This window comes from Chaetura pelagica, unplaced genomic scaffold (genome assembly GCF_000747805.2).
Source record: "Chaetura pelagica isolate M959 unplaced genomic scaffold, ChaPel_1.0 scaffold470, whole genome shotgun sequence".
NCBI lineage: Eukaryota > Metazoa > Chordata > Aves > Apodiformes > Apodidae > Chaetura > Chaetura pelagica.
Genome location: NW_009951911.1, coordinates 104032 through 130807, shown reverse-complemented (window position 1 = coordinate 130807; position 26776 = coordinate 104032). Strand labels below are relative to the sequence as shown.

The following is a 26776-nucleotide window of genomic DNA, read 5'->3' as shown; positions in this document are numbered from 1 at the left end:
CCTCTCAGCCCACCCCACTGCCCCCCGGAGCCCCCAGCCCCTACAGACCCCTCGTTATCTCACGCGTCCGTCCTCCCTCCCTTAACAAACGCCCTGGCACCCTCCTCGTGTCTCCCCCAGGACCCTCCCTTCTCTCTCCCTGCTGCCCCAGTGACCCCCCCTGCCCCGGGGACCCCACAGGGTCCCTCTGCTCTTTCACTTCCCTGCCCCAGGACTCACTTTTCCCCCCCTCCACGTCTTCTTTTCTGCCCAGTCCCTCTCCTAAACCTTCCTTCTCTGCTCTTCCCTTTTCCCTGTCCTGACAACCCTGAGCTGCCCACCAGGCACCTCCAGGTCCCTCTCCTTGTCCTCACAGTACCTCCCGTTCCCCAGCAGTAAGGGAGGAGCTGCCTCCCGTGCTCTGCTTCCAGTACTCACCTATTTTTTAGCTGCTTTCCTCTGCTTTTTGGGACAGGTTGGGCTTGCAGGTCGTGTGGGTTCACCCCAGACCCCGAGCTCCTCAGCCAGCTGGGATTGTGATGTGCCACGTGCCCAGAACAGGCATTGGGACATCCTTGTGTCAGGGTATCTTGTGCCTGGCTCTGTTTGCTTTGGAGCTGGGCCATCCTGCTGCTTCCCCAGCTGGGGAGCAGGGGCTTAGCAAGGGCAGAAGGATCCTCTCCTCAGCCCTCTGCAAGCAGACCCCCAGATCCAAAAGGCTTGGTAGCAACTTTTTTTTTGGTGGCTGCATGAGAAAACACTCAAAGTGAGTCACCCCTCATTACCCTGCAGTGGGAACAACAAAGGTGACACGTTTCCTACTTTCTTCCTTCTAGTCCTTTGAGGATTAGTGACCTTTCACCGTTGTTATCAGCTTGACCCTGCCTGTGCCTTGTGCAAACCAACAAGTTCAGTCCCTTTCTGACTCAGCCTCATCCAACCTCCCTGTTTAGTTAGGAATGCACACAGCAAATAGCTTTGTCTTTCTTCCTCCAAGACAGTGTCTGTTGGAGGATTTTGCTGGAGAGAAAAGCAAGGATCTCTTCCTGCAGCTTGATCTCTGCCCAGCTGGCAGGGAAGAGGCAGGTTGGCAGGCAGGGTATCAGTGTTCATTTACAAATTTCCCTTTTCAGCATTACCATTTGAGATAACATTAACTTTCTGCCCTTAATGGGCTTGGCCACCTTTCATTTTCACCTGTAGTTTCTACTCCCCCTGCTCAGGAGAGTTCAGGATGTACTCTCAGTAAAGGAGACCTGAGAGATGGCTAAAAATTCCTTGACTTGCTCTTGATAGTGATTTTATAATGTCTGTCACGGGGGACATCCATGATATCCAATTTGGGGCTTAAAAATCCCCCTTAGGACACAAAAGTGCCTACAGATCAGGATAAATGTTTAATAAAACCATAGCTACGTTGGAAAGAGAGGCCATCCCATTGTATAACCAGTTGGCAAAAGACCTAGTGGAAAAACAAGGAGGTTGGGGGGTTTTCTCCTCTCTCTGTTGAAAACAGTAGGACAGGATGAGGTGTTAATTTATTTCAGGACCTTCCAGCTGGCAAACTGGGAGGCAGTGCCATCCTGCCTCTGAGGTTCTTGACAGAGCTAAGAAATAATCTAGTTGGGGGGAGGAGAGAAATTACAAACCAGTTTTAAGCATAAGAAGAGCTTGTCAGGGGGTTCTGCCTGTGAAAGAGAAGCAGGGCTGCAGTTTTGTGGCAGAGCTCAGAGCAGCTCTCATCCCTCTGCAGTTGGGATGGACCAGCTTGGAGTTGTGTTCACAGTAAGAGCCTCAGCAGAGCTCTCCGGTTGCAGCTGAAGCCACCACACTGCTCTTCACACCTGACCACATGAAAATGAGCATCATTTCTGTCCAGTCCTCAGCTGTGGGCTGAGATGCCCAGTCCTGACTGACGGGAACAGAAAGTGCTGCTGGGCTGCCTGGGTGGGCACATTTTGTATTGAATAAGAGCAATATCCAGGGGGAATATTGGGAATAGCTCTTCTGCTTCACTAGTCCAGGTAAATCAACCTGCAAATACTCCCCATGGGTGGAGGATCTGCCTTGTCCATGAGCCCCATGTAGGATGGCTGGTTGAATTCACAGAATCACAGGATGTTAAGGGTTGGAAGGGACTTCTGAAGATCATTGAGTCCAACCCCCCTGCCAGAGCAGGACCAAAACTAGGGCAGATCACTCAGAAAGGCATCCAGATGGGTCTTGAAAGTCTCCAGAGAAGGAGCCTCCACAACCGCTCTGGGCAGCCTGTCCCAGGGCTCTGTCACCCTCACAGTCAAGAAGTTCTTCCTCATGTTGAGGTGGAACTTCCAAATTAAATTGGCTTCAGCACTCATCTTGCCACACCAGCACCAGCAGCACACTGGGATGCTCACAGTGGAACTGGGAGGCTCCAGGTTCTGTCCTCTGCCTTATGTGAAAGCAGTGATCAGGGATGATGCAGTTAAACCCATTGACACAGTTACATTATTTTCCTTTTTTTTATTGAAAGCTTCTTATTTTGAGTTAAATCTTTGTGCAGACAAGCCCTATGAATCAGAAGGTCTCAAACACCCATTTTTCTGCATTTCTCCCATCTCACCATACACAAGCTTTGCTCCATAAAACACTGGGAACATAGGAAAAAGGTGTGTCAGGACGAAGGGACCTTCAAGATCATCTAGATCCAACTGCCATGGGCAGGGACACCTCCCAGCAGCCCAGGCTGCTCCAAGCCCCATCCAACCTGCCCTTCAACACTGCCAGGGATGGGGCAGCCACAGCTTCCCTGGGCAGCCTGGGCCAGGCTCTCACCACCCCCACACCGTCTCACACCATCTTGCTGTCACCAGGCTGGTTAGCACCAGTAAATCCCCACTACAATTCATATTCCAGCTGCATTGCTCCAGGGCTGTACATAGGACCTTTGTTTTGGTCTTTCATTTTTCCAGGGCCTTCCAGCACAGCAGCAATGACTAACAAAAGCTGCCAAGCAGGTGGATAAATGCTACAGACTCACAGGTGTGGAAGTACCTCACATCTTGATTGTTCTCCTTTATGTCTTAAACATCTAGGGGGAAAAAAAAATGAAGCTAATGTGGAACCTTCCCAGAAGGATGACTCTGGATTCCCCTTGATGTGTCATTTCCCTGGGTGCCCTGGTTCTCAGGTACGTGGCTCAGGATTTGTTGGTTTGTTTTCAGGCAAAAAATCTATGAGCTCAAAAGGAAAATTAAGGGACTTATTAACATTTCAATGGTCAAGAAAAAGTAAAACTTCAGCATCAGACTGAAGTGTTGAATGACATGCCCAGGCAAGTAATGTCTATAACAGAGAATGCCATGCAAAATTCCTCTTTCAGATTCCCAGTTTACTCATAGAGGAGATGGGATTGTGAAGTTGCAGTGAAGTTAGTTATAATGAAGTTATAGTCATTACTATCCTTGCAGCCTTAAAAGGAAAGTCAGCATTAGAGATGAAATGTACTTAGCTGAAAAAGGAGCACTGAGGGGTAGGAAGGCAAACACCTCTGATTCTGTCACTATTCTTGTTCACTGCATCACCTTAATCTTCCCAGCAGCTGAACCTGTAATTGTAGGAGGATATAATTGCTACTTGTTCTCAAGGGTTATCAGTTAGAGCTACCTCTTGTTACCTCCCACGGTCAGTTGTTTTTACTTGAACCACTGATATTCTAGGCTAAAAAGCAGCACAAAACCAAGACTGACCAGTTTCTGGGAGATGAGGAACTCTCATGGTGTGTGGTTGTGCATTATGGGATCAGTCTATCTCTCTGGCTTTCCCGTAGCTCTCCTAGATGTGTGTGCTGGTGGAGGTCAGCAGAAAGGTGTGACATGGAATGAGAAAGATCTGCCTGGGCCCCACTGCCAGCTGAGTGCAGACCATTCATGGGAGGAGTTAGTGCTGAGGTCTCCCAAGTGAGGTGTAAATGAGTTTCATCAACTCTGATCTGTTGCCAGATCCACCCACTTCCATTTCAACTTATTTTTTGCTCCTGTGAGTCACAGAGTCATCAGGGTTGGAAGGGACCTCTGGAGATCATCTAGTCCAACCCTCTGTAGAGCAGGGTCACCTATAATAGATCCCACAGGAACACATCCAGAGGGGTTGGGATGTCTCCAGAGAAGGAGACTCCAGCACCTCCCTGGGCAGCCTGTCCCAGGGCTCTGTCACCCTCACAGTCAACAAGTTCCTCCTCATGTTCAGCTGGAACCTCCTGTGCTCCAGTTTGTGCCCAGTGCCCCTTGTCCTGTCACTGGGCACTGCTGGGAAGAGTCTGGCACCATCCTGCTGACACCCCCTGGAGATATTGAGGAGGGTTGATGAGATCCCCCCTCAGTCTCCTCCTCTCCAGCTGAACAGCCCCAGCTCTCCCAGCCTTTCCTCACAGGCAGGTGCTCCAGTCCCCTCAGCACTTGGGGGCCCTGCCCTGGACCCTCTCCAGTAGCTCCTTGTCCATCTCTGAAGACATTCACAAGCTGTCCTGCACAACTGGCTCTGGATGGCCCTGCTTGAGCAGGGGGGCTGGACAAGGTGGCCTCCAGAGCTCCCTTCCCACCTCAGCCTTTCTGGGATCCTGAAATCAGCTCTGCTTGACATTAATTAACATTAATTAAAGTCAGCTCTTGCTCATCCATATCTGGAATCTTGTTTAAGTGCTGTTTGTAACAGATGCTGAGTCACACAGCATGACAGGTGGTAAATGAGTGCAGATATTAAAGTAATTTTAGGTCATTTGCTCCATGTCTGCCCAGTGGATTGTTAATGGAAATGAGGGGCTCCACTATCAGTTAAATTGTCACTGGTGGGACACGTCCTGTGCCAGCCTCACTGATTCTAACATGGGGTGATGACACAAAGGGGAGAAGAAGATAGACTCAGTTACTCACAGTGACCCATTTGGCCTTCATCTGGCAGCAACAAATGCTGACACGTGATGAAGTGACACCACTGGTTTATTTTCTCATGATCCTCTAAGAATTTCAGAATTAATATTTCCTGATGTTATTTCACAGAATCACAGAATCCCAAACTGGTTTGTGTTGGGAAGTACTTTAAAGACCATCCAGCCCCAATCCCCTGCATGGGCAGGGACACCTCCCAGCAGCCCAGGCTGCTCCAAGCCCCATCCAACCTGCCCTTCAACACTGCCAGGGATGGGGCAGCCACAGCTTCCCTGGGCAGCCTGGGCCAGGCTCTCACCACCCTCACACCAAAGAATTTCCTCTTCATGTCGAACCTCAATCTTCCTCTTCCACTTTTCATCCATCCCCCTCATCCCATCCCTCCCTGCCCTTGTCCCAAGTCCCTCCCCAGCTTTCCTGGAGCCCCTTCAGGCACTGGAAGCTGCTCTAAGGTCTCCCTGGAGCCTTCTCTTCTCCAGGCTGAACACCCCAACTCTCCCAGCCTGGCTCCAGAGCAGAGCTGCTCCAGCCTACATCTAAATCTCTCCTCTTCCAGTTTAAAACCATTCCCCCCCATCATCTTCCATGCTGTGAAGTCAATTGTTCACTTGGGTTTGCTGGACAGGATAGAGCAATGTCAGTCACTGTATTTGAGGCAGTTTGCTTCAAGAAAGCTTGGAGAAATCTTAGTAAAACTTTGTGTTTGAATCCTCCCAGTGTCCAGAGCCAGCAGCCAGCACTGCAATGTGGTGGTTTCAACAAGGCCTCTCTGTCCTGCCTGTGGCTTTGGTGGTTTGGTCAGCTGCATCTTTTGTCTTCTCATACATCACAGCAATCGTCCTACACCACGTGGACCCCCTGGTGCCCTACATCAGGTCAGTGACATTTCTGCTGCCTCCTGGTGCTCAAACTGGCCTCTCCCTCCTCTGACTTCTTCCCCAGCTCCCAACATCCTTACCTAACAGCTCCAGTTCTAAAGCTACTACCTGTTCAGAGTTACTGGTGTGTAACTCCATCCAGAGGTGTCTATTTTCATGCAAAAGTGTCACCGTTAAGCTGTGGCTCTGTGAATGTGCCCTTAAAATGTTGATGAACAAGAAAACTTTGGGTGCATCTCAATCCCTCTGTGCAGGGTAAAGCATCTTCATAGAGTCATATGGTAGAGTCACAGACTGGTGTGGGTTGGAAAGGACCAAGATCAAGATCATCTAGTTCCAACCCCCTCCATGGGCAGGGACACCTCCCACCAGCCCAGGCTGCTCCAAGCCCCATCCAACCTGCCCTTCAACACTGCCAGGGATGGGGCAGCCACAGCTTCCCTGGGCAACCTGGGCCAGGCTCCCTCCACCCTCACACCATCTTGCTGTCACCAGGCTGGTTAGCACCAGTAAATCCCCACTACAATTCATATTCCAGCTGCATTGCTCCAGGGCTGTACATAGGACCTTTGTTTTGGTCTTTCAGTTTTCCAGGGCCTTCAGTCTCCCAGAGTTAATGCTCTTTTTTACCTTTTATGGAATCAAGACCAAGACAAAAGGAATAGTTACACCCAGCATGCTCATTCCTTGTCTTTATCATGCTTATTCCTACAGCTCTAAAACCAGCAAAATATACTTTGAATAATGAAAAATTCGGCATAAAAAGATTCCTGGGAGGGTTTTTTCACAAACCTGTTTCTTATGGTTCCTTTGTAGACTGAAATGAAGTTCTGTTGCAAGTGTTTTTAGTCTAGACAGATACATCTCACTCCATTTATCTCTTCCAGTGACACAGGGACAATACCTCCTGAAAGATGCTTGTTTGGGATCATGTTAAATATTTCTGCTTTCTTGGGTGAGTATGGAAAGCTGTTCTTGGCAAACTGCAGCTCTGGAATGCACATGACTTTATAAACAATTGAGTTTCATTATTCAGATCATTAACCAGCTCATAATTCTCAGTCAAAACTTAAATTCTAAGCAATCAATCTTAATTATCTTAAATAATGCAGAGGAATGTTTATGTCATATCAACAAAGCCAGCCTGTCAGTTGAAGATTCCAGAAGGACAAATATTTGTTTAAAGAACCCAACAGACTCATAAAAGAACTAGAAATGGAAATTCAAGACACTCACTGTGCTGCCCTTGTGGAGGGGGGGGAACAACCTAGAGATCATAGAATCATGGAATGGTTTGGGTTGGAAGGGACCTTCAAGATCATCCAGTCCCACCCCCTGCATGGGCAGGGACACCTCCCAGCAGCCCAGGCTGCTCCAAGCCCCATCCAACCTGCCCTTCAACACTGCCAGGGATGGGGCAGCCACAGCTTCCCTGGGCAACCTGGGCCAGGCTCTCACCACCCTCACACCAAAGAATTCCCTTCTCATCTCCAACCTCAATCTCCCTCTCCCACTTTTCATCCATCCCCCTCATCCCATCCCTCCCTGCCCTTGTCCCAGTCCCCTCCCCAGCTTTCCTGGAGCCCCTTCCAATACTGAATACAAAATAATCTGGTAAATTTCCATGTTTACATTGATATTATTTCAGTTTTGACTTCCAGATTCCCATCTGTCCCATTTCACTCTATCAAAAGAGAGGGTTTTCTGTATTTTAAATAGTTGCCACTCTCACTCAGCATCTTCCATGTTAAAAAAAGGGACACTCAGCTGATCAGCTGAGGATCTCACTGCATTTGGGTTCCTCCCCAACAGGCATGGCCACCATGTACGTCCGTTACAAACAAGTTCATGCTTTGAATCCAGAAAAATCCAAGATCATCAAGCTTAACAAGATTGGCCTCACCCTGGGATTGATGAGCTGCTTTGGACTTTGCATTATTGCCAATTTCCAGGTTGGTGCTTTGTTTGTCCTGAACCTGCCCAGAGTTGTGTGTGTTTGTTACTGAGATCCCTCATAAAATGGGGGTTTTACTGAAAGCAAAACGTGTGGGGGGGGAACCTGGTTTGTTGTTGTATTCCCTATGAAAACTGTAATAATAAGATTTAATGTTTGGTTTATAATGTTTTACTTACTCCTGATTTGCTTTATTTACTGGGACTTGTTCAGGATTCAGCAAATCTCAAAACTAAAAACCCCACGAGTTTGCAGAAAGAAAACTCACCTTGGATCTCCTCAGAGGAGGTCTGAAGGCCCCTGCTCTAGAGGAAAAGGCCACAATTATCTTATATTTTGACTCAGGAGAATCAGGTATCAGTCAAAATGTGTTACAAATACAAGCAAAGCCAGCAAAAACACCCAACAGGACATCCAGCTCTGAAAAATCTGCCCTCTGAGGTATTTTTTCCTTCAAAACCAACACCATTCTTGAAAACACTGCCCTGACTTTCTCCAGCTTTTTCATTTCTCCCTCCCAGTGTCTCTGTTGTGGTTTTTTTCCTCTCCAATACTTCCCACCCCCTCCAAAAAAATTATGGGACACTTTTCCCTATCTCACACCATCAGCAGGGCCACATTCTACAAGAGAGTTGTACAAGCTCCACCATCCTCATCACATGAATTTCCTGCTAGATTTCTTGGGGATCTGCAGCGGTGCCTTTAGCCACTAGATGCTGCAGTGGCACATCCCTCTCCTGCTGGTGTTGGGCCAGGAAAAAGCAAGGAGGAAAAGCTCTTGGAAAGCTCCACCTTTTTCCCTAGCACAGCTCTCCAACTGCTTCAGCACCTCCGGTCTGACACTCATTTTGGGTTGGTTTTGGATGCCTCAAATCTGTTTACTTTTTTTGAGAGCCCCATCAGAAGCAGAGGTCACAGCTCCCCCCACCAGTCCCACCCAGCAAAAGGCTCCAGGTTGTGTTCAACTCCATGATTTCCCTCCACCACTAGTCAGGAGAGGGGATGTCCACTTTCTGTGGATTTCAAGATAATCAGAATATAGAAGGTGCTAATTTGTTAACTAGCCTGTGTAACGCTTCATCTGGAGTAAGACAAAGCTTGAAAGTGATGGACCTGCACCTGATCTGGTTGAGCCACAGAGTGGTGGGGTTGGAAGGGACCTCTGGAGATCACCCACTCCAACCCCCTGCTAGAGCAGGATCCCCTAGATCAGATCCCACAGGAACACATCCAGAGGGGTTGGGATGTCTCCAGAGAAGGAGACTCCAGCACCTCCCTGGGCAGCCTGTCCCAGGGCTCTGTCACCCTCACAGTCAACAAGTTCCTCCTTATGTTCAGCTGGAACCTCCTGTGCTCCAGTTTGTGCCCAGTGCCCAGTGCCCCTTGTCCTGTCACTGGGCACTGCTGGGAAGAGTCTGGCCCCATCCTGCTGACACCCCCTGGAGATATTGAGGAGGGTTGATGAGATCCCCCCTCAGGCTCCTCCTCTCCAGCTGAACAGCCCCAGCTCTCCCAGCCTTTCCTCACAGGCAGGTGCTCCAGTCCCCTCAGCACTTGGGGGCCCTGCCCTGGACCCTCTCCAGTAGCTCCTTGTCCTTCCTGACCTGCAGAGCCCAGAACTGGGCACAGTTCTGCTTTTGAGGAGTACTCAATTTGAGGGCCACCCTGGAAGCAAAAGGAGCCCGAACCCCCTGGAACCCACCAGCTACTGAGGACAAATGAAGAATGAACATACACAAAGATGAACACAGGGGACATGGGAACAGCCACCCCAGAGAGCTCCAGGCAGCTGTCCCTGCTGGGGTCACAGGGCTCTTCCTCAGGGGAGATGTCATTCCTGCAGTTCAGCCAGTGCTACTTTAGCCCAGCTGTGGCTGTAGATTTCATCTCCTACAGGGCAAAGATTTCTCCCTGATGACCCCTGATCAGCACAGTTTTGGAGCCTACACCTTTGCAAGTTGCTTATTCACTTTTGAAATTCAAATCCCCACCTCTGCTCTAGTGTGGATGAGGCATCTCAGATGGATCCGGGCACACGAGGAGCACGTGGAGGTGGGGAGGAAAAGGTGACTCCAGTTCCTGATTTTAATAATGACTTGAGTCAGCTCCACAGAGCAGAACCTGGAGCTTTAGGGCATAAAAAGATCACCTGCATGATTGGAGCTGAGGGAGCTTCCCAGGCTGGCATTGCACAACTGCCAAGACTCTTTATGCTCTTGGGTCCCTTGCTCAGCCAAGGAGGGGGAGAGGAAAGGACTGAACTCAGTGAGCTCTGAGGGCACAAATTTTAAGTTGGGTTGTTTTTCTTAGAATAACTTCTAGTTCCATGGATTTTTACTATTTGGGAGTTGATTCTTCTGGATTATTCTTTTTAAGTTCAGAGATATTATTACTTGATTCAACCTTGTTGCCTTGATTATTCAGAGATTTGACAAACAAGACCTGTTCAGGCTACAATAATTCAGAGAAGTGCTAAACCTTGTTATTCTTAATCCAATTTTGGTTATTAGAACTGTGTCCTTTTTATCCTGGATTACATTATCCCTCATAGATGTAGATCCCTGGGATGGAAATGCTCAGTGACAGGATCACAGAATGTCAGGGCTTGGGAGGGACCTCTGAAGATCATCGGGTCCAACCCCCCTGCCAGAGCAGGACCAAAAACTAGGGCAGATCACTCAGAAAGGCATCCAGATGGGTCTGGAAAGTCTCCAGAGAAGGAGCCTCCACCACCTCTCTGGGCAGCCTGTCCCAGGGCTCTGTCACCCTCACAGTCAAGAAGTTCTTCCTCATGTTGAGGTGGAACTCCCTGTGCTCCAGTTTGAACCCATTGTCCTTGTCCTGTCACAGGGCACAAGTGACAAGAGCTTGTCCTGCCTTCTTGATGCCCTCATGTATTTATAGACATTCATTAGATCCCCCCTCAGTCTTCTCCTCTCCAGACTGAACTGCCCCATGTCTCTCAGCCTTTCCTCATCAGACAGGTCTTCCAGTCCCTTCATCATCCTTGTAGCCTCCATTGGACTCTCTCCAGTAGATCCTTGTCCCTGTTGAACTGGGGAGCCCAGAACTGGACACAACACTCCAAGTGAGGTCCCACCAGGGCTGAGGGGCAGGAGAAGCTCCCTTGACCTGCTGGACACACTCCTACTAATGCATCTCAGGAGACCATTGGCTTTCTTGGCCTCAAGGGCACATTGTTGTTCCATGGATCACTTGTCCACCAGGACTCCAAGGTCGAATCTCCATGGAGCTGCTCTCTAGCACATCACCTTCTAGCCTATTGCCACTCCCATTAACAGCCCAACAACAGGAATTCCTTCATCCAGTCTCAGTGTTCCTGTCCTTTCTGGCTAATGGGAACAGCTCTTACAAATCCCTGTACTCAAGATACTGCTGTGACCTGGAACTCAGCCACGAGAGTGTGACCAAAGCAGCAGGGCTGGGCAGGTCCTGAATTCCAGCAAACTGGATGGAGTTTCCAAGAAATACCTCCTAGGGATTAGCAGGTTCCAGGAGTGCTCAGCTTGGGATGTGAGAAGGTAATTGGGTGGAGTGCCAGAGGTTCACAGAAAAAAACTGTTCTCAGAAGTGAAGTAGGTTCTGTACCAGCAGTTCTTTCTTTCCCCAGAAATGTATCCTCTACTATGTCCACGTGGTTGGAGCCTGCCTGACATTTGGAGTAGGGGCCATTTATATGCTGGTTCAGACCATCCTGTCCTACCTGATGCAGCCAGAAGTTCACAGCAAAGACATCTTCTGGGTCCGTCTGGCACTGCTGCTCTGGTGTTGCTCCAGCATTGTGAGCAGTATCCTTTTGGTGTCACCAGAACCCACAGCAGCTTCACAGGGTTTGCCACTGTGTGGGGAGGTGACAGGCTGGAGGGGAGGGATCCATCCAGAGGGACCTGGACAGGCTGGAGAGGGGGGCTCATGCAAACTGCATGAAGATCAACTAGGTCAAGGGCAAGGCACAAATACAGGCTGGGAGGAGAATGGATGGAAAACAGCCCTGAGAAGGACTTGGGGGTGTTGGTGGATGAGAAGCTCAACATGAGGTGGCACCATGTGCTGGAGCCCAGAAACCACCCTTGTCCTGGGCTGTGTCACCAGCAGAGGGACCAGCAGGACAGGGGGGATTCTGTCCCTCTGCTCTGGTCAGACCCCACCTGGAGCACTATGTCCAGTTCTGGTGCCCTCAGCACAGGAAAGATATGGAGCTGTTGGAGAGGGTCCAGAGAAGGGCCACCAAGATGGTCCAAGGGCTGGAGCAGCTCTGCTCTGGAGCCAGGCTGGGAGAGTTGGGGTGTTCAGCCTGGAGAAGAGAAGGCTCCAGGGAGACCTTAGAGCAGCTTCCAGTGCCTGAAGGGGCTCCAGGAAAGCTGGGGAGGGTCTTTTCACCAGAGAAGACAGTGATAGGACAAGGGGTGATGGTTTTAAACTGAGAGAGGGGAGATTGAGGTGAGATGTTAGGAAGAAATTCTTCACTCTGAGCATGGTGAGGAGCTGGGATGGGTTGCCCAGGGAGGTTGTTGATGCCCCATCCCTGGAGGTTTTTAAGGTCAGGTTGGTTGAGGTTTTGTGCAGCCTGGTCTGGTGGTTCCCTGCTCATGGCAGGGGGGTTGGAACTGGATGATCTTTAAGGTCCCTCCAACCTTAATGGTTCTCTCATCTGCTGGAAACCTTTTGCAAATGCGAAAAAATCCCAAATCTGTTTTCTAACCAAAATTAGAGGAAAGTAAAGCTGTAGAAATAATGACCTAGACATACATGTATGGAAAGGGGAGGAAAAGGAAATTGTCAGTGTTTTCTAAATTAACAGCTCATCATTTAATAAGGGAAGGATGGTAATGGGGTAAAGTCTGTGGCCATGGGGGAAATGGTTGTAACTGGTGCTGGAGAACAGAAGGAAACACACATCTTGTATCAGGAATAGTGTGGCCAGCAGGAGCAGGGCAGGGATCATCCCCTTGTGCTGGCACTGGTGAGGCTGCACCTCAAATGCTGGGGTCAGTTTTGGGCCTCTCATGACAAGAAGGCTGTTGGGGAACTGGAGCGTGTCCAGAGAAGGGGAACAGAGCTGGGGAAGGGGCTGGAGAACAAGGAGAAGGGGCTGGAGAACCTCTGAGGAGCTGAGGGAGCTGGGGGTGTTGAGCCTGGAGCAAAGGAGGCTGAGGGGAGACCTTCTGGCTCTGCAACTGCCTGAGAGGAGGTTGGAGCCAGGGGGGTTGGGCTCTGCTCCCCAGGAACAAGGGACAGAACAAGAGGAAATGGCCTCAAGTTGTGCCAGGGGAGGCTTAGATTGGATCTTGGGAACAGTTTCTCCCTGGCAAGCGTTGTCAGGCCCTAGCCCAGGCTGCCCAGGGCAGGGGGGGAGTCCCCATCCCTGGAGGGGTTTCCAAGCCCTGGAGATGGTGCTGAGGGACATGGGGCAGTGGTGGCCTTGGCAGGGCTGGGGGAACAGTTGGACTCAGGATCTTAAAGGTCTTTTCCAACCCAAAGGATTTTATAATTCGATTAAAATACTCCTGAGCCTCTCCTGGAGTGAAGCAGCAGAATTGCCAACAAAGAGCAAAGCAGTTAATTACCCACCCTGTAATGAGGGGAAGAGGGAGCCAGTTATTTTTGTAGCACAAGGATTCAATTCTTCCTATTGCAGCAGGATCTCAGGCAGGTCACCACCAGCTACCTGAGCTGGACCTTCTCATGAGCAGAGAATGGGGCATCTTGCATTCAGATCAGCACCCAGAGCTCCCCAGGCCACTCACAGCAAGTTTTTAATAAGCTTTGGGAAGCTGGGTTTTCAAAGACATGTTTGTGCCAGAAATTTCAGCCTTTTTCAGCACCAAAATTAATCTTCCACAGCAGGAGGTTCTTGATGTTTCATCTCATTAATGACTGCAAAAAGCTGAGAGCTTAATCCTATGAAAATCAGATCTTCTGTAACTTCATCCCTCGGGATCAGCTCTGCTGCAGCTTCTCTTTTCTCTGTAAATTGTTGAAAAAAAAAGGTCATCTGAAGCATTCCAGAAAGAGCCCAGTTCTCTGATCAAATAAGGAGCCCTTGCCATGGAGGGTTTCTCCTTGGCAACTGCACCAAAGCAGTGATCAAACCTTGAGTGAAGTGAAGGGGAAACACAGAAGCTGCTGAACAATCTGTGCTGCAAACAAGGGGATCCCAACCTGGGAACCACGTACCAGGGAGTCAAAGTGGTTGAAGAGTTGAAAAGCAATCAGAGAGTCATCATAGAATGGGTTGGGTTGGAAGGGACCTTCAAGATCATCTAGTTCTAACCCCCTGCATGGGCAGGGACACCTCCCACCAGCCCAGGCTGCTCCAAGCCCCATCCAACCTGCCCTTCAACACCCCCAGGGATGGAGCAGCCACAGCTTCCCTGGGCAACCTGGGCCAGGCTCTCACCACCCTCACACCAAAGAATTCCCTCCTCATCTCCAACCTCAATCTCCCTCTCCCACTTTTCATCCATCCCCCTCATCCCATCCCTCCCTGCCCTTGTCCCAGGTCCCTCTCGAGCTTTCCTGGAGCCCCTTCAGGCACTGGAAGCTGCTCTGAGGTCTCCCTGGAGCCTTCTCTTCTCCAGGCTGAACACCCCAACTCTCCCAGCTTGGCTCCAGAGGAGAGCTTCTCCAGCCTTGCATCATCTCCGTGACCTCTTCTGGACTCACTGCAACAGCTCCATGTCCTTCTTATGTTGGGGCCACCAGAATTGGACCCAGCTCTCCAGGTGGGGTCTCAGCAGAGCAGAGCAGAGCAGAGGGGACAATCCCCTCCCTGTCCTGCTGGTCCCTCTGCTGGTGACACAGCCCAGGACAAGGGTGGTTTCTGGGCTCCAGCACATGGGACACCTCATGTTGAGCTTCTCATCCACCAACACCCCCAAGTCCTTCTCAGGGCTGCTCTCCATCCCCTCTCCACCCAGCCTGTATTGGTGCTTAGAATTCCCTGGTCCAGACACCATCAACCTGAAAATACCACTTAAAAAAAATAAATTCCAAAAGCCCAGTATTACATTTGATGATAGTTTAAAGGCTTTCAGAAGGAGGCTGGTTTGAGGAAGGAGGTGTAAGGAGATGCAGTAAATAGAGAGCAAAGATGGTAATTTAGGTTAGATTTAACCTCTTCATGTGACAGTAACTAGTCAGTTCCAGGGAGTTGCAGGGCATGATGTGAAGCAGCTCAGGTCACCAGGACTGTTCCTTATGCTGAGGAAACCTTGTGGAGAGCACAGACATCTACATCCTCAGCTTGACACAATCCAGAGCCCAGTCTGAAACTTCCAAGTTGCTCATTCTTGGCCTTGAATCTTCCTTAACATGTTTCTTCAGTGTTTGTTTCCTCAGTTGTCTTATACAGTGGCCTGTATGGAACAAATCTAGTGCAGAAGTTGCACTGGAACCCTCAGGAAAAGGTGAGTGAGCAGAGAAAAGAGAGAGAGAACAAAAAGCAGCTCCATCATTTGCAGGGAGACTGGCCCAGCCCAGAGGGTTGTGGTGAATGGGGTTGGATCCAGCTGGTGGCCATTCACCAGTGGTGTCCCCAGGACTCAGTTTTGGGTCCAGTCTTGGTCAGTATCTTTATTAATGACCTAGATGAGGGGATGGAGAGCTTCCTAAGTAAGTTTGCAGATGACACCAAGTTGGGAGGAAGTGTTGATCTGCCCAAGGGCAGGAGGGCTCTGCAGAGAGGCCTGGACAGACTGGCTGGATGGGCCAAGGCCAATGGGATGAGGTTCAACAAGGCCAAGTGCTGGGTTTGAGGGCTTTTCCCACCCCTCCCTTTCTGGAAAGCATAAGGAACATCTCAGGAATCTGCCCACATCCAAGGGAGGGCCTTGAACTTGACTTTTGTAAAGAGGTTCTGCAGAGTCACACCAAGCTCTCAAAGGAACCTGCAGGTTGTGCAGGTGGGTATTGAATTCCCAATGGGGATTGTCCCAGGTGTGTGGAGCAGGTGTTTTCCTGCCCCTTCTCCCTCTTCTGCTGAGTTCAGCACTTCACTCTCAGAGACTGCAGATACCCAGAGAACTTTTGCTCTCCAAAGGGAATATTTAGCTGTGGGATGTCACATGCAAGCCACCTTTGTACCTCTGAAGATTCCAGAGGAGCTTCTCACACTGATCCTCTTTTCCCCTCCCAGGGCTACACAGCTCACATGGTCAGTACAGTCTCAGAGTGGTCGTTGGCCTTCTCCTTCCTCAGCTTTTTCCTCACCTATATCCGTGACTTTCAGGTAAAGAGAAGTTGGTATGAAGTTCTCTGCTTCTCCAAGCTCTGAATGCCTGAGCTGGTGCAGGCTGGGCTGCTTCATCTCACCAGCCATGGAGGCTGGGAGCTCATAGCATGGGAGACCTGCCACAGGGGGCCTTTCCTCCAGGATTGCAAGGCAAATGATGGAGTTAGAGGTTGGGAATCAGCCTTCCAGTTCTGGAGTCAATCTGCATTTTGTGCTTTCATCTGACTCCTGAAAGCCCAGGAAGTGCTCCAGGCTTGGGGAAGAGAGGCTGGAGTGTGTCCAGAGAAGGGGAACAGAGCTGGGGAAGGGGCTGGAGAACAAGGAGAAGGGTCTGGAGAACCTCTGAGGAGCTGAGGGAGCTGGGGGTGTTGAGCCTGGAGCAAAGGAGGCTGAGGGGAGACCTGCTGGCTCTGCAACTGCCTGAGAGGAGGTTGGAGCCAGGGGGGTCAGGCTCTGCTCCCCAGGAACAAGGGATAGAACAAGAGGAAAGGGCCTCAAGTTGTGCCAAGGGAGGCTTAGATTGGATCTTGACAACAGTTTCTTCCTGGCAAGGGTTGTCAGGCCCTGGCCCAAGTTGCTCAGGGCAGAGTCCTCATCCCTGGGGGGGTTCAAGGAACAAGGCACTTCAGGACTGGCTCCAGTGGGCACGGTGGGGTTTTTCTGGCTTGATAGCTGGACTCTGTGATCTCAGAGATCTTGTCCAACAGTGACAGTTCCGTGACTCTGTGATCTCAGAGATCTTGTCCAACAGTGACAGTTCTGTGACTCTGTGATCTCAGAGATCTTGTCCAACAGTGACAGTTCTGTGACTCTGCCGTTTCCCACGCCGAGCCCAGCGCCGAGCTGCTAACTGGAGTTCCCTTTCCTTTCCCCCCATGCAGAAGATCTCCCTGCGTGCTGTTGCCAGCCTGCAGGGACAGACCCTGCACAACCCCCCGCAGAGCTTCGGGACTGATGAGCAGCCCCTACTGGTCGCGGGGAGCATCTAATGAAGGTGAAGAGAACACGTTCTCTAGGCTGAACTCAGGAATCTCCTGGCAAGAACAGGTGACGTTTCTAAGCACTTCTTTTCTACCCAAATGCCATGAAGGGATTGGATTGTACTTGACACAAAGGGCTTCGCTACTGACCCGCACAGCAATGCAAACCCACCACTGTTGTACCCGAGCCTGGAACATTTCTACACACCCCAATTGTCATGGAAGAATTAAATGAAGGTTATTCATGAGCTGTGTCTCCTCATCACTGCCCAGTTTTACCCCAGCCCCTCTCCCATGTTCCTCAAGCCCTCTGGGTGCATGGAGCCCCTCCAGCCTCACCCTCCCACAGCTCCCTCATGGAGTGGAAGGATCCTAAAGTCACCTCATCCTTTCAGGAACCCTCAGGGAAAGGCCTCTACAGCTCAGCTCCCTCCAGGGGACAGGAGGAGGCTGTTCTCTTGGCCAGCTGCCCTCTGGCTGGAAGGGCAGCCATGTCTTTGCTCCTGAGGAGCAGTGACAAGGAGCAGCAGCAGGGACAGGACAAGGGGCACAAGCTGGAGCACAAGGACATTCAAGTAAATCATGAGGAGGAACTTCTTGACTGTGAGGGTGACAGAGCCCTGGGACAGGCTGCCCAGGGAGGTGCTGGAGACATCCCGAACCTAGCTGGATGTGTTCCTGTGGGATCTGATCTAGGAGATCCTGGTCTAGCAGGGGGTTGGGACTACATGACCTCCAGAGGTCCCTTCCAACCCTGACTGCTCCATGACAGCAGCCTCTGCAGCCTGCTCCAAGGTCAAACCACTCTGCTCTTTCTCCTTCCCTCCCCTGGCAGTGGTTGGAGCTGATGGGCAGGTTCATCCAAGAGTCCAAGTGCAGATTTTCCTACTGCACAAGACTAGGAAGAGTCAGACTCCACAGCCCAAGTCCTGCTCACTCAAGGGAAGCTCTGGGACAAGCACAGAGCAGAACATGACGTGTGTCCTTGTAGCCTTGATGCCCCCAGTGCTCCCCTGAGAGTCTCCAGCCCAAGAGACTGGGCAGGAGACCAGCTGCTCCTTCCTCTTCCAGCTTCCCAAAGCCACCCCGTGGTGCTGCCAGCCCCAAGCCTGACCCTGCAGCAGCTCAGGGTGCTCCAGAGGTTGAGCTCCTCAAGGCTGGGCACTCCAGATGTGTGCCAGGGTGTTTCTACTGAGACAACCTCCCCCAAACAACAGTCAAGTCCAGACCAAGCCAGAAGCCTTAAAACCAGACATTTGCTCTTGTGCTACCTAAGTACAGCAACAAAATTTGATATTTCATTCCAGACAGAACCCCTGGTTAGCAGGAAGAGCTCAGCTTCCCTCCTCAATCATTGCTCCTTGCTACAGCCACACGAGCTCCAGCATTTGTTTCCTCCCACACCAAAAGAGCTTGTGCTGCCACCTGCCCTTCCCTGGAGGGGCAGGTAAAGGAGCAGGAGGGGGATTTCAGGTGGAGGCCACCTGGAAGGCACAGCAGCTGCCCAGGGCAAGTTCCTTCTTCCACATTACAAGGGATGTTTCCATCCCAATTGTGCTTTGTCTGTACTGGCAGCCTGGTCCAACCTGAGTTCAGACACTGCAGGTGAGGAAAATGAGCTTTGGAACCAAAAATCTGCCAAACTGTTGAGGCCTGGGAGTAAGAGGACAAGGAGAGACCATGGAAGTGAAAGAGGAAGATTTAGGTTAGATATTAGGGGAAAAATCTTCACCACGAGGGCAGGAAGGCCCTGGCCCAGGTTGCCCAGGGAAGCTGTGGCTGCCCCATCCCTGGCAGTGTTGAAGGGCAGGTTGGATGGGGCTTGGAGCAGCCTGGGCTGGTGGGAGGTGTCCCTGCCCATGCAGGGGGTTGGGACTAGATGATCTTGAAGGTCCCTTTCAACTCAAACCAGCCTGAGACTCTATGATGAACATGGACTCATACTGACCCCAGGGACTCCACAACTTGGGGAGGCCTCCCCAGGTGTTCAATTTGAGCTGCTGATAAATCCCCAGGGCTCAGGGCCTCCCTGCCGAGCTGCAACCTTGGCCACATGGTCTAAGGAGGCAACAAACAAGCCCCAGCTGAGCTGCTCCAGCCTGGGGAACATGAGGGCTCAGCAGCAGAAACTCCTTTTTTAGGCCTCACTGAAGGCTCACAAGGCAAAGGGCTTAACCTGGAGATTGTCACAGATCCCTTTTCTTTGTCCAGAAGGGACACAAAGTCACTCCTCCCTCTCTTGTTCCTTCTCTTTCTTCCTTCCCTTCCCTTCCTTCCCTGCTCACAGGGCTTTTCCCTCCTTCCCCACATCTCCTGGCACCACCTTCCTTCCCTCATCTCTCCCTCCCATGCATCACAACCAAGCTTGGGGAGACTGATCCTGACAAGCAGCACCAGGGAGCTTTCCTGGGAGTGATTCCTGCTCCAGAAGTTCCTCAGGAGCAGCACCTGAGGAGCCAACCAGGACAGCCCCCCACATGAGCCATAAGGAGGCCAAGCTCTGGGAAGACTTGGAGCTCCACCCAAACCACCACATTCCTGAGTTTGCAGTTATAAATGACACCCCCACCTGCTCCTCACCCCCTGGGGGAGTTTCCTGCTCATTTGCAGATCCACAGAAGTCCAGAGCATCAAACTCTTCTCTGCTTCACAACCTCCCCAGCCCAAGGACAACCTCCTTCCTCTCACCCTTTTCCAAAGGGACAGGGATGAGCAGCACCCAGGAACAGCTCCAAGGACCCCAGAGAAACACACCCCATTGCACCTCTGCCTCTTTCTCCTCCTCCCCTCCAGTCCCACCAACACAGACAATGGCTGTTGAGGGGGCTGCTCAGTCCCTTAAGGGCTGAGCCAGGTTTTACCTTTCTAGCTGAAGACTTCTGGTGGCCAGTCCCCCTACAGGAACCCAGGCACAGTCCTGTGCTGGCTGGGGGAAACTAGAAGACACAGAGGATCAACCCAAGGCTCTCAAGATCTACTGCCATCACTGCTTCAGGCTCCTGAGGGCCTTAATTGCCCTGACCAGCCTCACATGGGACCTCCTCCCACACTTCCTGCCCATGGCCCAGGAGTTCCATATGAGCCCAGGTTCAAGAATCCAGTCCTGCCCTGTACTATGTTGTGGTAGACAGGTCTTCAGCTGCACTGGCTTTATTTTGTGGTGGAACTTCAGACCTTGACTGTAGGTAACTTTCCTCCAGCCTCATCTCCTCCATGGACCTCAAATGTAGCTCTGCTCTGGAGCCAGGCTGGGAGAGCTGGGGTGTTCAGCCTGGAGAAGAGAAGGCTCCAGGGAGACCTTAGAGCAGCTTCCAGTGCCTGAAGGGGCTCCAGGAAAGCTGGGGAGGGACTTGGGACAAGGGCAGGGAGGGATGGGATGAGGGGGATGGATGAAAAGTGGAAGAGGGAGATGGAGGTTGGAGCTGAGGAGGGAATTCTTTGGTGTGAGGGTGGTGAGAGCCTGGCCCAGGTTGCCCAGGGAAGCTGTGGCTGCCCCATCCCTGGCAGTGTTGAAGGGCAGGTTGGATGGGGCTTGGAGCAGCCTGGGCTGGTGGGAGGTGTCCCTGCCCATGCAGGGGGGTTGGAATTGGATGATCTTGAAGGTCCCTTCCCAACCAAACCTTTCTGTTATTCTATGATTCCCTTCTTTTCTGGGTGTCTTGTGACTCCTCCCCTATCTCCCACCATCATCTCCAAAGGCCTGAGTTTTCACTTTAAACTCTTGCCTTTATTTTTATTTTTTAGACTCATTATCATCCTGAGCTGGGCAGTTCTCAGCAGCTGCTGGGATGTGCTGGGATCTTGCTGACCTGCTCATCTTGGTGCCATCAACCCCTGGCCATTCTCACAGCTCTTCTGCTGTTGTTTCTTCTGCTGTTGTTTCTTCTGCTGCTCCCACAAGCTCTTCATTCTCTCTCCAGATCAGTCTTCTCTTTTCTCTTTCAATTCTCTACAACCAAAGACAAGTCCCTGCAGGTTCAGTCAGGGAGTCAAATTCAGTGTCATTAGGAAGTGGTGATGTTGAAACAGGCATCTCTGGTCCATCATCTACCTGGATCTTCTTCACAATAGTTTTACAGAAACCAGGCTGCTGTGGTGGAACTGTCCTCAGCTGTAGAAATGGCTGGGTTGAGGAGAAGAAAGGTTCTTCAACAGTTGGCTCTCAAGGTGAGGAACACTCCTCTTGGAGCTCTTCCATATTCACAAATCACTTGGAAAAGCAGGTGAAGAGCAAGATGTCCAAGTTTGCTGGTGGCAAAGCTCTCAAGAAGATTGAAAAACCCTTCAGAAGGTTCTTGTAACACCCAATGGCTCAGCAATTGAACAAGTGAGGAAACTCAGTGTAGATGAATGAAAACTCTCCTGTTTCCATGCACAGTAACAAGCTGTGAACGAGCTGTTGTGTTCCAAGAGGTCCTGACATTCAGCAGATCAACCACAAAAATATCAGCTCAATCATGAAGAGCCCTGGAGTAGAAGAAATTCTTAGGGAGGTACAGAAAGCAAAACAAAACCCATCAAAATGCCACGTGGTGAAATGACACTTTGATCAGTGTTGTCCTTCTGGACCATCCCTCTGAAAAAGATGATGGTGGAACTGGAAAACTATGGAGAAGGGCAAGAAAAATGGTCAAAAGTTTGGGAGAGTTTGTGTTCAGAGGACACTTGTGCAGGATTTCCCAGTGGGGAAAAGAAAGACTGAGGGGCAAGAAAAAAAAAAAAAAAAAAAAAAGTCTAGAAATTCATTTTCTGCTTGGATGTGGTGAGGTGAGAATGGGTTACACCACAGAGGATGGGGCTCTGAGCAACCTGGGCTAGTGGGAGGTGTCCCTGCCCATGCAAGGTGTTAGATCTGGATGATCTTTAAGGTCCTTTCTAACCCAAACCATCCCATGATTCCATGAAAAATAGAACAGGGAATGAAAAAAAAAACACCAACCCAAGGGGTATTGAACATAAAGACACAACATCTGTTAAAGAGCTGGAAAGCTGCAAGATCTTGTGTATGAAGATCATCCAGTCCCACCCCCTGCATGGGCAGGGACACCTCCCACCAGCCCAGGTTGCTCCAAGCCCCATCCAACCTGCCCTTCAACACTGCCAGGGATGGGGCAGCCACCTGGACACCCTCAGCCAGGCTCTCACCATGCTCTGTGTCAAAAAATTAATCCTTCTCTCTGAATTTCTTCTCTTTTAGTTTAAAACCATCACCCTTTGTCCTACCAAAAAGTCTGTCCCCATCTTTCCAGGCCCCCTTGAAGTACTGGAAGGCCACAATGAGGTCTCCTCAGAACCTTCTCTTCTCCAGGGTGAACAACCCCAACTCTTTCAGCCTGTTTCCACAGATGTGCTCCAGCCCTCAGATCATTCTGGTGATCTTTGGACTCTCTTCTAGGCATCATCATCAGTCTCTATTCTGATTTCCTTCCCCCTGTTGGTCTCTGCTACAGAGACAATGACGGTCCAGATGGATCTTCATGGTCCAGATGGATCTTTAGACTAATCCAGCACTGACTACTTCTGGTGTTATCACTTGCTTTTGAAAGCAGTGTCATCTCCCTTCCCACCTGCCAGAAGGTCTCTTCAGCCTGCACTGTAACTGCTCCACACCACCCCCATCCAGAAGACAGGTAGGGCTCTGCCAAATGGTGCCACTGGAAATCCATCATGACTTGTCCATTCCAATCAAACAACTGCAGGAAATTCAGGGTCACTTCCATGTTGCCCAAACCAGGGTGAAAGCTGAACCTGCAGGTCCCTGATGACCCTGATATCTGCAGATGAATTCGTTTTCTGCTATTTCTGCACAGCTCCACCCCCACTGCTGGCTTGTCTGGAAGAAACTGGACCTGATGGACTCCAAGGTACCCACCTTCCAGGTGGCCTCTCATGCTACATATTGTTGACCCACCATCCATGGAGATATTTAAAGATCTGGTGCTTAGGGACATGATTTAGTGGTGGCTTTGGCAGTGTTGGGTCCAAGGTTGGACTCAACAATCTTAAGGGTCTTTTCCAGCATAAAAGATTCTCTAAATGGCTGGGACAGACCTCTCTGAAGATCTGTGTCCTCATCCAGAAATGCTGGTGCTGTGTTCTAGCTGAAAAGTCCTTTGCACATGGATAGTTCTGCCCACATTCTCCACATCACCAGGTTAGGCTGATGTTGGCAACTGGCCCAGCATCATCTTTGCTTCCCAATCTGTGTTGTCCAGCACTCTCTGCTGCCACCTCTGCTCTCTGGACCCAGCCACTCCAAAAAGATCTTCCACTGGTTCTTCCTGCATATTTGCTTGAAAGTTACACTTTCAATTCATGGCCTAAATCCATGGTTTCCACATTGCCAAGTTCCTCCCACAGCAAACACGGTGTGGAACTCCAGTGCCTTCTGCCAGCCAAGGCCACCCACCAGGATGGCTGCCAGTAACTCCCACTCTCAGCACCACAGCCAGTGTCCCCAGGACTCCTTCTGTCACAAAGAGATCACAGGAGCTGAAAGATGGAAGGGGCAGAAACGCAGGATCTGTGCTGGAGATGATGTGGCTGGAGAAGGAGCAGCTCCAACCACCTGGAAGGTTCCTTGGCTGCTGAAAATCCCTGAACTCCTGCTGTTGGTGCAGCCTTCCCACATCATCACACCAAGCAGCTTCTCTTGGCTCTGTGACCCTTTCAGCTTTGCAATGATGTTGTTCCAAGGACACCTCTTCCACAGATGGTTTGGCTTTGTCTTCCTGAATTGCTCTGAGTGGTTCCCACCACTAAATCCCAAGGAAACAGCCCGTTCACTCTGTTCCCTTTTTTTCACCCAATCCCACCGGTTACTTTTCTTCAAAACCTTCCCCTGAGGATCCTTCTCTGAGGGTTCAGTATTTTATCAGTGACTCTGGAGAAAACTCAGGCTGAAGTACCACTTCACCAGGGTGAAAGATGTTCTGGAAGGTGGTGTGTTGTAGAATGTCCAACCTGGAATCCTCCCAGTGTAAAGAGAGGATAAATCAACTTGGATTAATTTGTTTCTTTGGAGAACTTTGGGAAATAGAACTTCTGCCAGAGGGCAGTTGGGTGAGGGGTGCCTGTTGGAAGAGCATCTCCACAGGTGACTGCTCCACCAGATAGAAGACACAAGGCTGCCTCCATCTCCTGGCTGATTGCTGTTCCATCACCCTGGGTCTGGCTGGGATGGAGTCAGGTTTGTTCCCAGCAGCCCATGGTTGGGCCTTGTGAGGGAGGCAGAGTTGGTGCCACAGCTGCTGTTTCACTGAACAGCTGACACAACGTCAAGGCTTCCTCTTCTTCTCACCCCACATCCCACCCAGCAAGTAGGCTGGGGATGGACAAGGAGGTGGGAATGGCCACAGCCAGGACAGGGGCACCAAACTGATCAAAAGGGACAGTCCATCCCAGAGGATGTCATGGTCTACAGATGAAAGCTCAAGAAAGGAGCAGGATGCAGGAGATTCACAATTATAGGATTTGTCTTCCCAAATAAACACTGTGCATGTGGAGACCCAGGAAATGGCTGAATATCTCCCTGCTGATGGGACATGGGAACTCAATTCCTTATCTTGCTTTCCTGCACCCAGCCTGTACTTCCCAAGTCTTGCCCACTTTCCATTGTCTCCCCATCCTGCAGGAGAGAGGAGTGAACTGGGTGGGTGCTTGGCAGTTGGTCAGGGTCAACCCATCCCACCCATGGGGAACATTCCCACTTGTCACACAGAACAATGGTCTCCTCACTGCTCCTTACATTCCATGGGCAGGTTTGGCCAAACTTAAGCTTCTTCCATGCTTCCTGGAAGCAGCACAGATGAGACTGTGGACATCTTCCTCACTGCTGTCACCAGCTGCTCAAAAAAAAACATCTCCCAGAAACCAGCCTCTGTGCTCTGCTCATTGACCAATAAAGGGGACACAACATCTGGGCACACCTGCTCCACGAGCAACTCGGCCTCACCTCAGCATGCAGGACATTGGTCCAAGCAACAGGTCTTTGCTCAGGTGTCCTGCACGTGCTCCTGGCTCTGTCATACTGGGGCTGCACGACAGCACAGGTCATGAAACCCAATCCATGGACATCACTCCCTCTGATGCGCATCAGCCCTTCATTAGGGTCTGTTTCCCTGTGCTGAACTCTGGGATTTCTGCCCCAAAACACTCATTCCACACACAGTGAACCCATGGATGATGATACCACCTGTACCCCCTTGCTCTATCACAGGCACTTGAGTCATCTCCACAGTTCCAGTCATCCCAATCATGAAGGAGTTTAATTCCATTATACACCTTCCTTCTCCACCCTCCTTCTTTGATGTATCATCTCCTACACCTGGTCTATCTCAAGCTCTTCAGAGCAAGAACCATCTTCTCCACCTTGTAAAAGTCTGTCCTGCCTCTCTAATCCAACTGAGTTCTTCACACCATCAAGATGCACATTACTACATGGGGCTGATACAGTCTGCTGGGCTCTCCAAAGATCCATCACCAAAGCAACATCCTTCACCAAAACCCTCTGGATACACCAGGCACCAAGTGATAATAAAAACCCTGCAAAGGAAAAATTGATTAAACACCAGAAAATAAATAGTAGCAAAGAGTCTCCTGGGAACAGAAATCAGCAATGAAGTTCTACAGGGATCAGTGATGTTGAACACAACCATAAATGGACAAAGAACCGTGACAAATTCCATTGGCACAAGAGTTATTAATGGCTGGAACACCCCAGGACTGCAGAAGGACCTTCTGAAAGCCAATGACATGGACAACAGGAGGTAGGGAAAGGCACCCACAGAACACAGGACACAATATGCTGGGAAAACACACTGCAAAGATCCATCAATCCCAACAGCACAGACAGCTGGAGAGCACAACCTCTCCTGCAACTCAACACTAAGGTAGCATCAACCCAAGGTGGGCAAGAGACACATTCAAATAACAACTGAACAACAGAAGATACTGAGCCTGGAGTATTAAAGATACCACCCCTAGATAATGAAAGATGCCTCTTTTTTTTTTTGTCATTTCAACAAGTTATTATTTAGCACAATTTAAAAAAAAAAAAATACACCTTCCCATCCAAAATATCAACTCAATATCCAAACTTTTAACACTGCACAGCTGGCAAAGGCCTTATAAAGGCTTACAATAATAACAGGAAGAGACAGGTATCCAGCTAACTTCAGCAGGGGTTTCTACTGCCTCCATCTTCATGTCTTGAAGAGGTTTTGTATAAATATTACTCAGTATTACTGCCTAAAGTCTAATTCCCAGATCACTTAAATAGCACTTTTTCAACACTGACCTTTTATGACAATCAACAGTCCCCGGGAACTCACAGGTTCTCATGCACTAGAAAACTGCAGGAAAACAAACAAACCAACAAAAATACCTACAGCTGGGGGGTTGTCATTTACATTCAGCTTCTAAGAGGCCCAAGTGGCCTGTTCCAAAGTGGGAAAGTTTATTTGTAAGGGCTGATACAGAAAACCCTCCATTCAAAATCTAGTGAATACACCCATAAAACTGCCTGTTTTCTGCATCCTTCAATACAGTGTCCCAGAAGCAGAATTTAATGGTCCAAGTCTTTTATTTCTGGTATGTAACAAGAAACCTCTATTTTTTTTCTAAACACACACATACTGTAAAGATAATTAAGATCTTCCATCTACCAGAAATATTGATGTTGAAAGAAGGAGTTTCTTCTTAGAAGTGTCTGAAATGAAGATGAACGTGGTCCAGGTCACCAGCTTCAGCATCTCAGCTCTGCTGCATTTTTCTCCTCATCTCTTCAAGAGCTGCTTCTCTTTCCC

At 50.1% G+C, this 26776-nt stretch overlaps 2 protein-coding genes across 2 annotated transcripts in view; one reads left to right on the top strand and one right to left on the bottom strand.

Annotated features, from left to right (window-relative positions):
• The first annotated feature begins 5628 nt into the window (after positions 1-5628).
• On the top strand, positions 5629-16986 carry DRAM2 (DNA-damage regulated autophagy modulator 2). Its single transcript, XM_009994099.1, has 7 exons — positions 5629-5779; positions 6670-6737; positions 7595-7734; positions 11368-11545; positions 15084-15166; positions 15895-15987; positions 16872-16986. The coding sequence occupies exons 1-7, from the start codon at positions 5649-5651 to the stop codon at positions 16977-16979; spliced, it is 801 nt and encodes a 266-aa protein (XP_009992401.1). The 5' UTR covers positions 5629-5648; the 3' UTR covers positions 16980-16986.
• Positions 16987-26723: 9737 nt separating this feature from the next.
• The window catches only part of LRIF1 (ligand dependent nuclear receptor interacting factor 1), a 5244-nt gene continuing 5191 nt past the window's right edge, over positions 26724-26776 (bottom strand). Inside the window, 1 exon segment of the mRNA XM_009994087.1 lies at positions 26724-26776. Within this exon segment, the coding sequence (XP_009992389.1) occupies positions 26724-26776 (53 nt within the window).

Bases quoted from the DNA above. Each gene is read 5' to 3' on its own strand.
- DRAM2 (XM_009994099.1), top strand. From the start codon at position 5,649: ATGTGGTGGTTTCAACAAGGCCTCTCTGTCCTGCCTGTGGCTTTGGTG. The intron at 6,738-7,594 runs GTGAGTATGGAA...CCTCCCCAACAG, and splicing joins AAATATTTCTGCTTTCTTGG to GCATGGCCACCATGTACGTC. The intron at 15,988-16,871 runs GTAAAGAGAAGT...CCCCCCATGCAG, and splicing joins CCTATATCCGTGACTTTCAG to AAGATCTCCCTGCGTGCTGT.